Consider the following 17,206-nt stretch of genomic DNA (forward strand, 5'->3'; position numbering starts at 1 on the left):
GGTCATAGCAAACACCCTCTTCCAACAACACAAGAGAAGACTCTACACATGGACATCATCAGATGGTCAACACCGAAATCAGATAGATTATATTCTTTGCAGCCAAAGATGGAGAAGCTCTATACAGTCAACAAAAACAAGACCAGGAGCTGACTGTGGCTCAGATCATGAATTCCTTATTGCCCAATTCAGACTTAAATTGAAGAAAGTAGAAAACCGCTAGACCACTCAGGTATGACCTAAATCAAATCCCTTATGATTATACAGGGGAAGTGAGAAATAGATTTAAGGGACTAGATCTGATAGATGGAGTGCCTGATGAACTATGGAATGAAGTTCGTGACATTGTGCAGGAGACAGGGATCAAGACCATCCCCATGGAAAAGAAATGCAAAAAAGCAAAATGGCTGTCTGGGGAGGCCTTACAAATAGCTGTGAAAAGAAGAGAGGTGAAAAGCAAAGGAGAAAAGGAAAGATATAAGCATCTGAATGCAGAGTTCCAAAGAATAGCAAGAAGAGATAAGAAAGCCTTCTTCAGCGATCAGTGCAAAGAAATAGAGGAAAACAACAGAATGGGAAAGACTAGAGATCTCTTCAAGGAAATTAGAGATACCAAGGGAACATTTCATGCAAAGATGGGCTCGATAAAGGACAGAAATGGTATGGACCTAACAGAAGCAGAAGATATTAAGAAGAGGTGGCAAGAATACACGGAAGAATGGTACAAAAAAGATCTTCACGACCAAGATAATCATGATGATGTGATCACTAATCTAGAGGCAGACATCTTGGAATGTGAAGTCAAGTGGGCCTTAGAAAGCATCACTACGAACAAAGCTAGTGGAGGTGATGGAATTCCAGTTGAGCTCTTTCAAATCCTGAAAGATGATGCTGTGAAAGTGCTACACTCAATATGCCAGCACATTTGGAAAACTCAGCAGTGGCCACAGGACTGGAAAAGGTCAGTTTTCATTCCAATCCCAAAGAAAGGCAATGCCAAAGAATGCTCAAACTACCACACAACTGCACTCATCTCACATGCTAGTAAAGTAATGCTCAAAATTCTCCAAGCCAGGCTTCAGCAATACGTGAAACGTGAACTCCCTGATGTTCAAGCTGGTTTTAGAAAAGGCAGAGGAACCAGAGATCAAATTGCCAACATCCGCTGGATCACGGAAAAAGCAAGAGAGTTCCAGAAAAACATCTATTTCTGCTTTATTGACTATGCCAAAGCCTTTGACTGTGTGGATCACAATAAACTGGAAATTTCTGAAAGAGATGGGACTACCAGACCACCTGACCTGCCTCTTGAGAAATCTGTATGCAGGTCAGGAAGCAACAGTTAGAACTGGAGATGGAACAACAGACTGGTTCCAAATAGGAAAAGGAGTCCGTCAAGACTGTATATTGTCACCCTGCTTATTTAACTTATATGCAGAGTACATAATGAGAAACGCTGGACTGGAAGAAACACAAGGTGGAATCAAGATTGCTGGAAGAAATATCAATCACTTCAGATATGCAGATGACACCACCCTTATGGCAGAAAGTGAAGAGGAGCTAAAAAGCCTCTTGATGAAAGTGAAAGGGGAGAGTGAAAAAGTTGGCTTAAAGCTCAACATTCAGAAAACGAAGATCATGGCATCTGGTCCCATCACTTCATGGGAAATAGATGGGGAAACAGTGGAAACAGTGTCAGACTTTATTTTGGGGGGCTCCAAAATCACTGCAGATGGTGATTGCAGCCATGAAATTAAAAGACGCTTACTCCTTGGAAGGAACGTTATGACCAACCTCGATAGCATATTCAAAAGCAGAGACACTACTTTGCCGACTAAGGTCCATCTAGTCAAAGCTATGGTTTTTCCTGTGGTCATGTATGGATGTGAGAGTTGGACTGTGAAGAAGGCTGAGCACCGAAGAACTGATGCTTTTGAACTGTGGTGTTGGAGAAGACTCTTGAGAGTCCCTTGGACTGCAAGGAGATCCAACCAGTCCATTCTGAAGGAGATCAACCCTGGGATTTCTTTGGAAGGAATGATGCTAAAGCTGAAACTCCAGTAGTTTGGCCACCTCATGCGAAGAGTTGACTCATTGGAAAAGACTCTGATGCTGGGAGGGATTGGGGGCAGGAGGAGAAGGGGACAACCGAGGATGAGATGGCTGGATGGCATCACGGACTCGATGGACGTGAGTCTGAGTGAACTCCAGGAGACGGTGATGAACAGGGAGGCCTGGCGTGCTGCGATCCATGGGGTCGCAAAGAGTCGGACATGACTGAGCGACTGAACTGAACTGAACTGCACTGTTTCTACTGTTTCCCCATCTATTTGCCCTGAAGTGATGGGGCCCGATGCCATGATCTTAGTTTTCTGAATGTTGAGCTTTAAGCCACTTTTTTCACTCTCCACTTTCACTTTCATCAAGAGGCTCTTTAGTTCTTTTCCACTTTCAGCCATAAGGTAACCAGTAGGCTATGACAACAGTCTAGATGGAACAGAAGTCCTGGGGAGGGAGAATTTTGCCCCTGGTAAGAGGCAAAAGCAGCAACGATGTTGCAAATGTAGTTGCGTTGTTGTGTTGGTCAGTGGCTAAGTCATGTCCAACTCTTGTGACTCCATGGACTGCAGCACACCAGTCCTTCCCTGTCTTTCACTGTCTCCTAGAGTTTGCTCAAATTCATGTCCATTCAGTCAGTGATGCTATCTAACCATCTCATCCTCTGCCACCTTCTTCTCCTTTTACCTTCAATCTTTTCCAGTGTCAGGGTATTTTCCAGTGAGTCAGCTCTTTGCATCAGGTGGCCAAAGTTTTGGAGCTTCAGCTTCAGCATCAGTCCTTTCAGTGAATATTCAGGGTTGATTTTCTTTAGGATTGACTTGTTTGATCTTCTTGCTGTCCAAAGGACTCTCAAGAGTCTTCTCCAGCACCACACCATGAAAGCATCAGTTATTCGATGTTCTACCTTCTTTATGGTCCAACTCTAGGCCTTGGCAACTGATCAGGAGGGGTAGGGTTAAAGATGTCTGCCAAACTCAGCCTGGTGTCTAGACAAAGAACGGTAATGCTATTTTGAGAGAGAATGAAATCAGAAGTTGAGCATAAAGGAAAAAAGTATCTTGACTTGTTCAGTCTGACACGACTGAGTGACTGAACTGAACTGAACTGAGCAAGTCAAGATAATTTTTTCCCTTATGCTCAACTTCTGATTTCATTATCTCAAAACAGAATTACCGTTCTTGTTACAGGCTTGTTACAGGCTGAGATTAAAACACCAGAAAAAATATTTCAAAATGTCCAGTTCTCAACTGAAATAAAAAGCAGTTGGCAGCTCAGCAGGAAAGTGAGGGTTAGAGATGATAGTTTGACATTTGCTCTGTGTAGGGAGATGCTAATTGAAACACTTCCAGAATCAAGGTAGATAATGCAAATGAAGATTAAGTATATAAAAATCACAATAAATCCCAGCCTTTTCCTTTGGCTCACCACTGGAAATCCTGGTGTCACCATGGGCCACTGCCCCACCCGGTATTATTGATATTGTACGAACAAGCCGTACTCAAAGTCTTCCTTCTGCCGAGGTATCCCTGATTGTAAGCTCCACATCTTTGACCTGTACTAGAAGAAGGCAAAAGTGGATGAATTCCCACTCTGTGGCCACATGGTGCCAGATGAGTATGAGCAGCTCTCCTCCGAAGCTGGAGGCTGCCTGCATTTGTGCCAACAAGTACATGGTGAAAAGCTGCTGCAAAGGTGGCTTCCACATCCGAGCGTGGCTCCAACCCTTCCCTGTCACCTGCGTCAACAAGACGTTGTCCTGTGTTGGAGCTGATAGGCTTCAGACAGTTATGTGTGGTGGCTTTGGAAAGCTCCAGGGCACAGTGGCCAGGGTCCACTTTGATCAAGTCATAATGTCCATCCGCACCAAGTTGCAGAACAAGGAGCATGTGATTGAACTCTGCAGGGCCAGGTTCAAGTTCCCTGGCTGCCAGAAGATCCACTTCTCCAAGAAGTGGGGCTTTATTAAGCTGAATGAGGATAAATTTGAAGACAGTGTAGCAGAAAAGCAGCTCATCCTGGATGGCTACAGGCTCAAATATATCCCCAGTTGTGGCCTCTGGGCAAATGGCGAGCCCTGTACTCATGAGATCCTTGGTGTTATCCCCTCCTTACTCATGCCCACCAATAAATCCTACTTTCCTATCAAGTAATAATAATAATAATAAACCCCAGCATCCAGCCATGGTTAGTGATAATCACGACTTGGTCTCAGCAGGGATGCTATAAAGAGTGGGTGGGGACTGGACAAATTGAAGGACGCATTCCCTATCTTAGGTACCAGTCATCGGTAAATAAGAATGTGGAATCAGTGTAAACAGATACGTTAATTTTTAAAGAGAAATTATAATTCTAGTATAATTTGATACAACACTGCTACTGCTGCTGCTGCTGAGTTGCTTCAGTCATGTCCGACTCTGTGCGACCCCAAGACGGCAGCCCACCAGGCTCCCCCGTCCCTGGGATTCTCCAAGCAAGAACACTGGAGTGGGTTGCCATTTCCTTCTCCAATGCATGAACGTGAAAAGTGAAAGTGAAGTCACTCAGTCATGTCTGACTCTTTGCGACCCCATGGACTGCAGCCCACCAGGCTCCTCCATCCATGGGATTTTCCAGGCAAGAGTACTGGAGTGGGGCGCCACTTCCTTCTCCAGATGCGACACTACCTACTAGTTAAAAATTGAGAGCTAATATTTTAAATGCTTAAGCGCTATATAGACCAAACAATGTATATTGTGATTGAGTCTGCTTCACAAGCTTCCAACATGTGACTTCTGAGCTATATGGACAGTAATTGGTAAAGAGAGGAAATCCAGAGACTGTGTACTATGGAGAACCATGAACCTCCCCAGCTCCCAAGTTTGCCTGTAGGTAAGCCCGGTAAAGCTTAGGCAGGCCTGTTATTTTGGCCACCAGGTGTCCGATGGGCTCCCAGGTTGGGTAGCAGGCTGCATCTGCCATGGCTGTTTCTATTCATCACTTGGAAACTGTGGGAAACTGCTGAGGGTGATCCATTGCAGGTTAGAGGCTGCATGCTGCCAGCAGCTGCACCATAGCACCCTCTGTGGCTAGCGTCTGCCTTCACTCTGAAGATTTTATGTACCTCAGAGCATCTGAGTCCTGAAGCAGATATCTTGTTTAGCAGATCCTGCTTGCTCACTTTCCTATAGAGAAGTTCTCTTGCCAAATTTAGGTCTTTTTTGTGCAATGGCATCTTCTTTTTGCATCTTCCTTCAGAGCCACTGGGAAATGGGTTACTTTTTAGCTTTCTGACTCTTCTCCAACCCTCAACAGTTTCTCAGAAATTATCCTTACAGACTTGAAAATGGTCATGACCAGGGGATTAGAGAGTCCTTTTCATATTTATATTTTACCAAGACTTCCTTCAGTCCAGATGGGTAGTTTTCCACTTAACCCTAATCATCTTTGCATTACATGTTTCTGTCCCTGTTCTCAGTTCACTTTGGGATGAGGAAAGGGAATTAAAGACGGACACTTAAAAATAGCTAACATCTCCAGTTTCTTAGTCTTCTTTAACAAGTTCTAGGAACAATGTTATCTTCTTTTTGTCTTTGATTCCTGTTCCTGATTCTAAAGAGTAACTCTCAGACTGATGGTCTAGAGCTGATCTTGAAGGGTACAACTTTGTGAGATGGTGAGAGGGAACTCAAAAACATGTCCTGAACATTATCCAATAATGTTTGCAAAGAATTATGAATATGTTTAGCAATATTTCCCCTTTGATTAGAAGAAAAGGCATTCATCCTCCCTGGGTGATGTTTCTTATCAGCTATGGGCAGCAGTGCAGGGTTATCACCGATGAGGCCTGAAGAGAGGAAAGATCAAATTAACATCTATACCAGCCACACTCAGACACACCTGCCAAAATATACACTCCATCAAAATACAAACACTTTACAAAATGATGCCCTTCAATATATACTGATGCTGCTGCTAAGTCACTTCAGTAGTGTCCGACTCTGCGACCCCATAGACGGCAGCCCACCAGGCTCCCCCGTCCCTGGGATTCTCCAGGCAAGAACACTGGAGTGGGTTGCCATTTCCTTCTCCAGTGCATGCAAGTGAAAAGTGAAAGGGAAGTCGCTCAGTCGTGTCCGACCCTTAGCATGGACTGCAGCCTACCAGGCTCTTCCATCCATGGGATTTTCCAGGCAAGAGTACTGGAGTGGGGTGCCATTGCCTTCTCCATCAATATATACTATGCACATGCTAATATCTGCAAATATATATATACAGGCCCTTCTATCCACAAATATCATACACATTTAAGTATGTACATTCATATATACTGCCTCCCTACCCACACTGATACACACACACACACATGCACACTCACACACTGACTTACTGAAACTATGCACTGCACAGTGTTAGAATGAGCTTATATAATCTTCCTAGAAGATCACAGCCCAGCCTCAGCCTGCAGATCAACTTTCCTTAAACTCAGGTTTCAACACGTAGTGGAAACTGGGAGGTAGTCTTGACAACCGAGCTAAGGCCCTGCAGGGTCAGCAGGCTGCTGGGAGAGATGGTCACGTACAATGATCTGATTGAGCTGCATTGGGGAGTGGAAAGCAGAGCATGCCTGATGACCCCACAGACAAAGCTAGGTCTGAGAACTGAGGAGAGGAACCCAGTTCTGGCTGGGGATTTGATCTGAGGAGGGTTGTTAGGGAAGCTGTGGGTCACTCTAGAGCGGCCACACAGGTAAGCTGTGCAAGTGGGTGAGATGGGAATCCAGGGAAACAGTGGGTTGGGGTCACATGCACAGAAAAACTTCTGGTCCAGTTGAGGCATACACTGGCATCACCCCCACCTCCACACTACCTGCCCAACATGGCAGTAGGTAAAGTCATAGTTCAGCAGAGTGTGAGGACATTTAATGTTCAAAATTCAACTCAAGGCATTTGGAGAGAGGGGAAGAGAAGAGTTAGGAGGAAGAGGAACAGGAAGAAGAGAAGAGAGAGGGAGGGACCCATGGTTCTTATCCAGATGCTAGAACTATATCTTGGCTATGCCAAGAAATGGGAGGCAGCAGGCAACAGAAGTGAAATCTGGACTTAAGAGCTTCTCAGGACCCTGGTCCTAGCAGTTTAAGGGAAGTTTCAGAGAATTCCAAAAGTAATTTGGATTATTATAATGTATTTGCCTTTTTAAAAGAAACTGAGAATCCAAATCCTGTAAAGTGACTTGGAAGCTTTGCATGTTGAATACATTAAACTTCCTCTGCCTAGGCTTGCGTGTAGAAAGAAGAGAGGATGAGAAAGTACATGAAGTGCTTTCCGGCTCTTACTATCAGTGCCCTCTACAAAGTTCAGTAATTAACCTCCAATAATGAGACGAAGACACTCCCTGGGTAATGGGGGAATCTGTGGGGTAAGACCTTGCTCCTATTTCAAAATGAAGAATATTCCCCTCCAATTCGTTGCCTCATCATCTAGAATAACAGCTCTGTGGGATGAGGTGGGCCTAGGCGCCGCTGTAGTAGAACAGGGGCTTCATGGTCTAATGAAAAGGGCATGATATTTGAAGTCAACAGATCTGCTAGTCCTGGCACTGCTGAGAACTAGCTGTGTGACCTGGTGAGTGACAGAAAAACCTACAATAAGGACAGAATTCTGTTTCCTAAGGCAAAAAACAGGTGATCTGTCACAAAACCTTCCCCCCATCAATTATGGACTAGAGCAAGGCCCAGAACAGCAGACCCCTGTCAACAGCATACCCAGGAAGATGTTATTTTCAGATTTTGGTGCGAAATCACTCTGCACACGTTTATACCTTGGCCTGTTTCCCTGGTCTTGCTGACAGCTGATCTTTTTGTTTGATGTTCTCTGGGTTATCTTGTTTCCAGTTCCAGCCCTATCTCTGAACACACATTGTTTCCCCCCTCAATGAGCAGAGGTAAGAGTCTAATCCAGCCTGATCCAGCTTTGGGGAGGAGTTAGTGAAGAGCTCATCTAAGACATTTGTTCAATGCCAAAACACTAGAATTCCAGGTCATTTTAATGGGTTATAGGAAGCAATGGCACAGAATACTTGAAACCTGAACTGTCCTGGAAATATAGAAGATATGAGCATAGTAACCTGTTTTCCAGTAGTCTGCAAACAAGATGTGAGCCTCTAAAAAGATCACTAATCTTATCAAACAACAGATTATAAATGCCAAATGAATGGTATGGATAATGTTAATTCTGTAGTGAGAGAATGATCAGCACCAGTTTTCAAAGTGGAGGACCCAGCTTAAGCTGTGCCTTCGGGAGTGTGAGGGCTTGGGAAAGACGGCAAGGAGGCAGCAAGGTATCCAAGAGATGATGGCATGAGTGCAGCAAGGCCAGGCACATTCATAGCACATGGGATGGGGACCACATTACAGGGCACGGATAGGGATCGTGGGCAAACGCTGAGGGCCCTGGGATGCAGAACTGAGCTGATGCTTAGAGAACAGTGAGGAGAGTCACCTGGGAGCACAAAGTGGCAGAAACCTAAAAAGGTAGACGCAGCCAAATGATGAAAATTCTTAACTATTACACAAAGGGGTCCATACTTAATGCAGTAGACAAATGGAGGATATCTCAGAATGATCTGAGCAAAGGAAGAGCACGTGAGTGAAGAACTTTAGGAAAGTAAATCTACTAACAGTGAGAAGTGTGGTTTGGGGACTGGATTTGATAGTGTCTACGGCAGTCATCTAGACATGAAGAAGTAACAGGCCTTGAGACTGGATCTAACGAAAAGTAACAAGCCAAAAGTGAGTATGAGTTTTCTGAGTAGAGTGACTGGGGAACCGGTGGTATTTGAGAGAAATGGAGGTCAGGAAGGAGGCTGGCCTTGGAGAAATCAGTGCAGTTTAGACTGACGTTGATGTAGAGGCTGGACATCCAAGAGGAGAGACAGAGCAGATAGGAGGAGTGGGATGAAAGGACATGTGAACAGGCTTTCGGAAAGGAAAGCCAGTGGTAAAAACAAAGTAAATATCAAAGTGGACAACATGAATCAGATCTCTGTGAGGAAAAAAAGTGGAGAGAAAAGGAAGGGGAATGAGTGGACATAATGAGGAAAGGGGAACAGGAAGGGATCCATGGGAGACACAGCCGGGGAGGAAGGAGGCAGAGGAACCTGGGGTCAGGGAAGAAAAGAGGAGACTGCCCCCAAAGTGAAGGAGGATAAGGATTTACAGAGGCCATCAGGTTTGACTCGATGTTAGTATCTATGTACGGGGCACCTACGTATTCTGAACCCTGGGATGTTGGTTAGGCGTTATCTTCATTCAGCAGACCTCAAGGAGAGCCTGTGATGGCGCCAGGTTCTGAGGATGGAAGAGCAAGACCCGCCAGTCTTGCTGCCGCCAACACTGCCGCCACCGCCGCCCAGCAACACTAGGTGAGAGTAGGCCACGGTTCTAGGCAAGAGGACAGGCATTTCTGGAGAGGAAGAGCGGATCTTGGGGATCTTGGCACTATCGCAGAAGTAAACAGAAGGCTAGTCTCCGTTTCCGGAGAGTCAAGAAGCCACTCTGACTGGTGGGAAAGTGGTAAAACGGGCGAGTGGCTTTGACAGGGTGTGGCTGAAGATGTAGGAGTCAGAAAAGGGGACCGCCTGGGGGAGGTGGCGTCAAGGAAGGCTTCTCGTCGGAGGTGCTCCTTAAGCTGTGTGGAAGGACGGGAGGAGAGGGGAGGTCAGACCACGCCCAGCCTGACGCGCTGCTTTCCTTCCCAGAGACCCCGGCCCCTCCCGGTCTCCCTTTCCTCTGCTTCCCCGGCCGGCACGCGGAGCTCGAGTTCCCAGCACTGACGTCACGGGCGATGACCTCAGGGCGGCGGGGGCGGCGGGGGCGGCGGGGGCGAGCGCGCCTGGGCAGGGCTGATACAGGCCCCCGCCCCCTTCGCGCCGCCGGCCAATGGCCTCCGCCGCCAGCGCCCCCGCCTCTCGCCGGGGCCTGAAAAGCGCAGCTCGTGTTACTAGCACTGACGTCAGCGGGCGATGACCTCAGGGCGAAGGGGGGCGGTGGCGAGCGCGCGGGGCGGGGCGGACGCCAGGCCCCGCCCCCCGGGCCGGCCGCCACCCCGCCTCTCGCCGTGGCCTGAAAAGCGCGTCTCCGGGCGAGTCCGGGCAGAGCCGAGGGGCGGCGGAGCGAGAGGAGGCTACCTGGGCAACCCGTCCGGTCGGAGACCGCCCAGGCCCGCGACAGGAGCCAGACGCGCAGGGCCGAGAGGAGAGCAGACATGCTCCCGGAGATAGCCGCCGCCGTGGGCTTCCTCTCCAGCCTTCTGAGGACTCGGGGCTGCGTGAACGAGCAGCGACTACAGGTGTTCCGCGGGGCTCTCCAGGCGGCGCTGACGGGTGAGCACGGGGCGGAGGGCCCGGCGCCCTCGGGCTCAGTCCCCACCGAGGGCGGGCTCCCCGCCGAGCGGCCCCGGCACGTTCGCTCCCTCGGGTCGTGGTCCTCGGCCCTGCGCTTGGGGCCGGGTGCGCCGTGGTTCCGGCTGGCTGCTGCCCTCTGAGCTGTCGTGGGCGCAGAGTCCTGACTGCGACGCCGGGTCGCCGCTGGGTGCCGCGGAAGCGGGGTTCCTGTGGGTCTGCGTGCGGGCTCTTCTCCCTCACTGGACCCAAGACTCTTGAGGCGACAGCCCGACCAGCCGAGGGTCCTTATGGAACAAGAAGGCGCAGTGGAACCTTCCAAACAACTCGGGCTCCCCGCCGAGACTCTTCCGGCCGCGCGGGACGCGCCGTGTCTAGGGCAGTGGCTGGCACTTCAAGTTAGAATCCGGGCCCCCTTTCTATCCTCCGGCCTCTCTTAGCCATCTGCCACCATTTCTGGTACCGAGAGAGGCTTGTGTGCAGTAACTGCACTCCGCGGGCCTGTGTTGGGCTTGGGGGTGGTGCGGCGTGAGATGAGGAGGTGGGGAAGAGATAAGCAGCTGCTGGCTGGGGAGAGACCTGTCTCCTAGCTGTTGGCTGGCGGGCTTGGGCAGTAATAGCCATCTTTAAACGTACCCACACAGTCCCGCTTCTTTCTGAGGGACAACATATGTTTCATTAAAACATCCCAGTTCTGCCTTCCTTAGCCACTGTGACAGGCCTTTGACTTTTCAAGGCAGAGGAAACCACCGAAGCACTGGGTGGGAGACATGATGACTTGCTGTGGGCCCCACAGTGAAGACAGCCTTTTGGCCTTGAAATTTTGACTCAGAGGTTCCCAGAGGCCCTGCCTGGACATGTCAGCCCCAGGCACATCCTCCTCCTTAAATCGGGAATGTGCCAAAGGCAATATACTGGCCACAAAGGATTGCCCCAGAGCTCTGGGACACCCTCTCGATACACATACACCCATGTCTTAGAAGGAGGGGTCTTTCCAGATTCCATAATTTTTTTTTTTTTTTGCTACAATGTCAGGAGGGTTTCAGGAGGGTCATAAAACTCATGGAAAACCATGTTGCTTACTTAAAATGACTAGGCCCTTGCCTCTCCTCCTGTCATCACCCTCACCCTAACCATCACGCTCACCCGAACCTACCAGTGCAGGGGACAGAGACTTGGGTTCTGTCTCTGGGTTGGGAAGATCCCAGGGAGAAGGGAATGGCAACCCACTCCAGTATTCTTGCCTGGAGAATCCCATGGCCAGAGGAGCCTGGCGGGCTACAGTCCATGGGGTTGCATAAACACAACTGAAGCAACTTAGCACACATCCCATCACCCCCCACCCCTTGTGGTCGCATCCATGGCCCAGCTGCACTAACCAGTGCATCTCCGCCTTGTCCTGTCTCCACAGAGCACTACAAACACCATTGGTTTCCTGAAAAACCATCCAAGGGCTCTGGCTACCGCTGCATCCGCATCAACCACAAGATGGACCCCATCATCAGTAAAGTGGCTAGCCAGATTGGACTCAGCCAGCCTCAGCTGCACCGATTGCTGCCCAGTGAGCTGACCTTGTGGGTGGACCCCTATGAGGTGTCCTACCGCATTGGGGAGGACGGCTCCATCTGCGTCCTGTACCAGGAGGCCCCAGTGGCCACATCCTATGGACTTCTCACCTGCAAGAACCAAATGATACTGGGCAGGAGCAGTCCTTCAAAGAACTACATCATGGCAGTCTCCAGTTAGATCACTTGCCAGCCCCAGCTGGCACTCTTCTGTACTCAACTCTGCTGTGACAGCAGGCCACTGCGTATCTCAACCTGGGGAACTGTATTTTAAATGAAGAGCTATTTATATATATATATATATTTATATATATATATATATATATTTTTTTTTTTTTTTAAGAAAAGAGGAGAAAAAAACCAAAAGATTTTTTAAAGAAAAAAATCCTTAAAGGATGCTGCTTTGAAGTGGCCTCCGCAGGTGCCTTTGGGGAGAACTGTGTGCTTGAGTCTGGGAGCCAGTGTCTGCCTGTGGGAGGGAGGAATGGTGTTCTGGCCCAGGTGAGAGAAGTTTGGCTAACACCCCAGGAAGGTGTGGGAGGGAGCAAACAAGATTAGCAACTGTGAACAAGAGAGGTCAGGATCTGTCCTGGGAGAGAAAAGAGGCTGAGTTCAAACTTCTCACTCTCCCAACCAGGACACCTGCACCCCTGGCCCCTCTCTTACTCAAGGGCATTCAAGCCTGGACTTAAGTCATACTATATTGCCTAATCTTCTCTTTTATTTTAATTTTTTTATGAGCTCCTAGGCACAGAATGAAAAGGCCTTTCCTAATTCCTTCTGTCCTGAGTAGCTTTTCTTGAAATCATGACTTGTTTCTAATTCTATTCTCAGAGACCTGTAGATGTTGCTTCCCACCAAGAATATAAAGCTTTTTGTTCTGGAGGTCAGGGGAGTGAGGCGGGGGTTGGAGGTTACTGGAGTCGGGACAGAAGGGCATCATGTACCGACCCTTGCCTTGCTGTAATGCTGCTCCGTGTGGCGATTAACTTGGGGGTGACTTGGAATTTTAGAATCCAAAGAGTATCCACTGGGATGTTTTTTTGGCCAAAACTCTTCTTTTTGTAACCAGATGGAAGTCCTAATGATGCTACCATCATCTGTTCGAGAGGTAGTTCAAAAGCTACAGGGAACTTCAGGTCCTTGATTATTGCCTTCTTTTTAAAAGCACACACTCCTCTCCAACTGCCCCCCCCCCTTAACCCAGCAACCCTCCCCCACACCCCTCCCCTTCTGGTTGGGTCATGGAACTCCCCTATTTTCTAGGACAGGAGTTCTCAGTCACTGTGCAATATGGCCTCCTGGATCCCAGGAAGAGCTGGAGGAGAACTGGCTGTCACAACCTCCTGGCGCCCTGGTGGGCTTAGGAAACTATCTCTCCTTCTGTCATCAGGACTATGGATTTATGCTTAGCCTTGCAGGTATTTCTTGGCTGAAGGAGAGAATGCCCCAAGTTACTGCTTGGTACTCTTATAGAACTGACTCGAACAGCCAGACCTTGGGCATTGTTATTTCCTCGTTGGTGCTCAGAGCACCCGTGGGAGAGGCTGCTGTCTCTCTCCCTACAATCCAAGTATGTCTACAGACTTGTGCAATATTTACTGTTCTGGGTCTGAGGAAAATGGAAAATTTCACAGGGAAGAAATCCCATTGCTTCAGTTTCTCAGTGACATTGGTGAGGGGTCTTCAAGGCCGTGAGTTTCCCAGACCCAAGTCCCCTTGCGAAGGCCACAGCTGGGTGTCTGGCGAACCTGGCTGCTGTCCGGCTGTTGCCCGTAGTGAGGGACTTTTCTCTCCACTGCCGGTCCCCTTTCCTGGATTTCTTAACTACTCAATTCTGACTCAGAGGTGCTATTTACCAAACACTCTCCCTACCCATTCCTGCCAGTTCTGCCTCTTGAACTTTCCAAATCCCAAGCTTCCTTCCCAGGCCCTGTTTCCAGTCCTTATTGCTTTAATGTTGACTTCAGGCCGGTAGACCCAAGTGCTCATTTTCTGGCATATGGGTTGAAACAAAGCTGTGAATCCCTGCAGATTGTTGTTACATCTTGTCTGCAAACAGTTTCCTGCCTTTTTATAAGCAGCCTCGTGGTTTCATACTTAATCTTTTCTCTCTTCTTTTTGACATTCACTTTAAAAACAATACACACCCAGAGCTGGACTGTTGAGCAGGCCTGTCTCTCCTTTTAAGTAAAAATAAATACATTTGTAAGCTATTCTGACAGAAAAGACAAAGGTTACTAATTGTATGATAGTGTTGTTATATGGAAGAATGTACAGCTTTATGGACACATGTACACTTCTTTGGGTTACTTTAATAATAAAAATGTAGCAGATGAAGTCCTGTGGTGTGGAGAAGATAAAATTCCCACATGGCTAATTTGCATTTCCCTCAGATCCAAATCCGTTGTGTCTCACGGTGTTTCTCTTTAGCTGGATTCAGAAGTCCTGTGGCATAGGTGGGAGGGACATTTCCAAGCATTTCCTCTTTCTTGGGAAACAGCTTCTTCCTTCCTTTCTTTAATGCATATTCTGACTTCCATGTGAAAATGCTGGATGGGCCCATGATCTAGTCTGAACTTTCCTAGGTTACCCAGGGCTCATCTTACGTATCCTGTTCTTGCTCAGCCATACTCATGAGTTCATTCAGCAAGCATTTATTGTATGTGCTGGTACTAAAAACATTAAAAATGATTAAGACACGGTCCGTTCACAGACTGGGGTGGTGAACAGAGGACGCTGAACCCCTTTCCAGATTGGGGCAGAATTTTTAAAATTCTTGTCCTGTTCCCTTGTGATCTTTTGGGGCTCCCACATGACACTAACTATTCTTACTATGTGAGAGCAATTGAGCCTCAGGATACAGGCATTGGTGCTGAGCATGTGACAGAAGGTTAATGTTACCAGTTAACTAAAATGTGGCTACTTCTGACATCAAACACCAAGAGCAAACGTTTGTTACCCATTTATGATTCTCTGACTGGATGGATGGGATCTGTGTAAGGACATACGAGCAGCCTTCCGTGTCCCTGACTTTTGGGTTCCACCCATGAGGTTTTGACACAGGCTTCTCCGCTCCCACTTCACTTGCTAGCTCTGCAGTTCACACTGAGGTCACAAGTGAATTTTTGACCTAGGGTATCTTTTTGTTGGCCATAAGTGGGCTATGCATGCGTGCTTAGTCACTCAGTCATGTGACTCTGCAACCCTCATGGACTGTAGCCTGCCAGGATCCTCTGTCCATGGAATTTTCCAGGCAAGGATACTGGAGTGGGTTGCTGTTTCCTACTCCAATGGATCTTCCTGACCCTGAGTCTCTTGCGTCTCCTGCATCGGCAGGCGGATTCTTGACCACTGCCACCTGGGAAGCATAAGTGAACGGTACTTAAACTTAGTTTTAAACATGTCGACTCATGAACAGTGGCATACCCCCACCATACGCATACTTCATACCTCCATGACCTTCATCAACAAACACGCAGTTTGACCTAGGTGTCCTAGATGGGAAGTAGGCCAGGGAAGCTATGTGTGATATGCTGGGAGGGTAGGTGAGCCAGGAAATGGCAGTCAGGGAAGCTAGCTCTTCTGTATCACAAACGGAATTGGTTAGAGACCCATTTGTGTCAAGGAATTGTTTAAAAGAAATGGCCCCATTTCCATGGCTACCTTCTAACACAAATGTCCTAGGTACTCATTTGTCAAGGACCTACTTTTTTGGTAGGTCCTTACAAATGAGGTTAGGGTTGAATTTTTGCTCTTATTAGGTACAAAATCAGCATCTATCTTCTTGTTTCCCAATAGACTCCTCTCATGAAGGATATTTCATTGTTTAGTCAAAGTCCTGAAATTCAGGGAGGGTTGTCTGGAAGTTAAGAGGATACCATCAGTCACTTCTGTTTCCAGGGAACCCGTAGAATGGCAGACTGGCCTTGGAGTTGCTCTTGGTTCTAGGTCCTGTGATCAGGCAGTGTGCTGTTCAGTTTAGATCTGTCAATCAGAGTGGAGAGCTCCCCTTAGCCAGGTGAGGAAACGGGGGCTGGGAACAGGAATTGCTTGAGGAGTTGCAGTTGGTGGATTTTTTGTGTCCAGGGCCCAAGCATTGGTTGGTCCATTCTGCTCCTAGGTTCTCTGCTTGGTAAACAGTGCTAGCCTGGGAGACCTGTGCCCGGTCAGCTGTTTCTGGATGATAGGCACACCCCAGAGAGTGTAGACAGGGCTCTAGGAGCTGCAGATTAACAGCCCATCCTGGCTCCTGATAAGGTTTGGGTGGGAGAGTCCTTGATGCTGCAGCAAATGAGCCCCAGTGGAAAGAAACCTATTTCAGTGAGGCTGACGTCTGCTCCTTTACCAGCCTGTGGTCAGGAAAGATCGTGGGAAATCCTGGCTTCCAGGAGAGTGCTGGAAAGAGTGGTACAGTAGGGAGTTCTAGGCTGGGAGGGAGAATCTATGGGTTGTGGTCCAGGTTCTTCTTCCCAACTAACTGTGTGAGTTTGGATAAGTCCCTAAGTTTTCCTATCAGAAATTAGGAGGTGACCTCTGTTCCTTTCTTCAGCTTTTGGTTCTAAATCATCTTCTTTATCCTGGCAATCACTGGAAGGCAAATTAGCACATTTCTTATCATTTTCAGTTAGTTGAACCAAAAGTTCATCTGGGCTAGGAAGTGGAATCAGTAATAATCTTCCCTTGTTTGGATCAGATTCCTGACTGATAAGGTTTCAACTCCCAGATCTAGGGAGGCAGTGCTGCCAAGAGGTCAGACGCTCAGACACTAGTGTCAGCCTGCCTAGAAACCTAATCTAATCTAATCTCAGCTCCACCACCTACCTAGACAGTGTATTAGAAAGCAGAGACATCACTTTGCCAACAAAGTGATACAGTCAAAGCTATTGTTTTTCCAGTAGTCTTGTATGGATGTAAGAGATGGACCATAAAGCAGTCCCTTGGACTGCAAGGAGATCCAACCAGTCCATCCTAAAGGAAATCAGTCCTGAATATCCATTGGAAGGACTGATGCTGAAGCTGAACCTCCAATACTTTGGCACCTGATGTGAAGAACCAACTCATTGGAAAAGACCCTGATGCTAGGAAAGACTGAAGGCAGGAGGAGAAGGGGGAGACAAAGGATGAGATGGTTGGATGGCATCACCAACTCGATAGCATGAGTTTGAGCTCCGATAGCACGAGTTTGAGCTCCAGAAGATGGT

The 17,206-nt window shown here is 47.9% G+C and overlaps 1 protein-coding gene and 1 pseudogene across 1 annotated transcript; both read left to right on the plus strand.

The window, feature by feature from the left end:
- Positions 1 to 3,508: 3,508 nt before the first annotated feature.
- On the plus strand, positions 3,509 to 4,147 carry LOC138090628 (large ribosomal subunit protein uL16-like; annotated as a pseudogene).
- Positions 4,148 to 10,212: 6,065 nt separating this feature from the next.
- On the plus strand, positions 10,213 to 14,649 carry BTG2 (BTG anti-proliferation factor 2). The gene is made up of 2 exons (XM_068986014.1): positions 10,213 to 10,419; positions 11,849 to 14,649. The coding sequence occupies exons 1-2, from the start codon at positions 10,302 to 10,304 to the stop codon at positions 12,181 to 12,183; spliced, it is 453 nt and encodes a 150-aa protein (XP_068842115.1). The 5' UTR covers positions 10,213 to 10,301; the 3' UTR covers positions 12,184 to 14,649.
- The last annotated feature ends 2,557 nt before the right edge of the window (positions 14,650 to 17,206 follow it).

Source organism: Capricornis sumatraensis, chromosome 14 (genome assembly GCF_032405125.1).
Source record: "Capricornis sumatraensis isolate serow.1 chromosome 14, serow.2, whole genome shotgun sequence".
In the NCBI taxonomy this organism is placed as follows: Eukaryota; Metazoa; Chordata; class Mammalia; order Artiodactyla; family Bovidae; genus Capricornis; species Capricornis sumatraensis.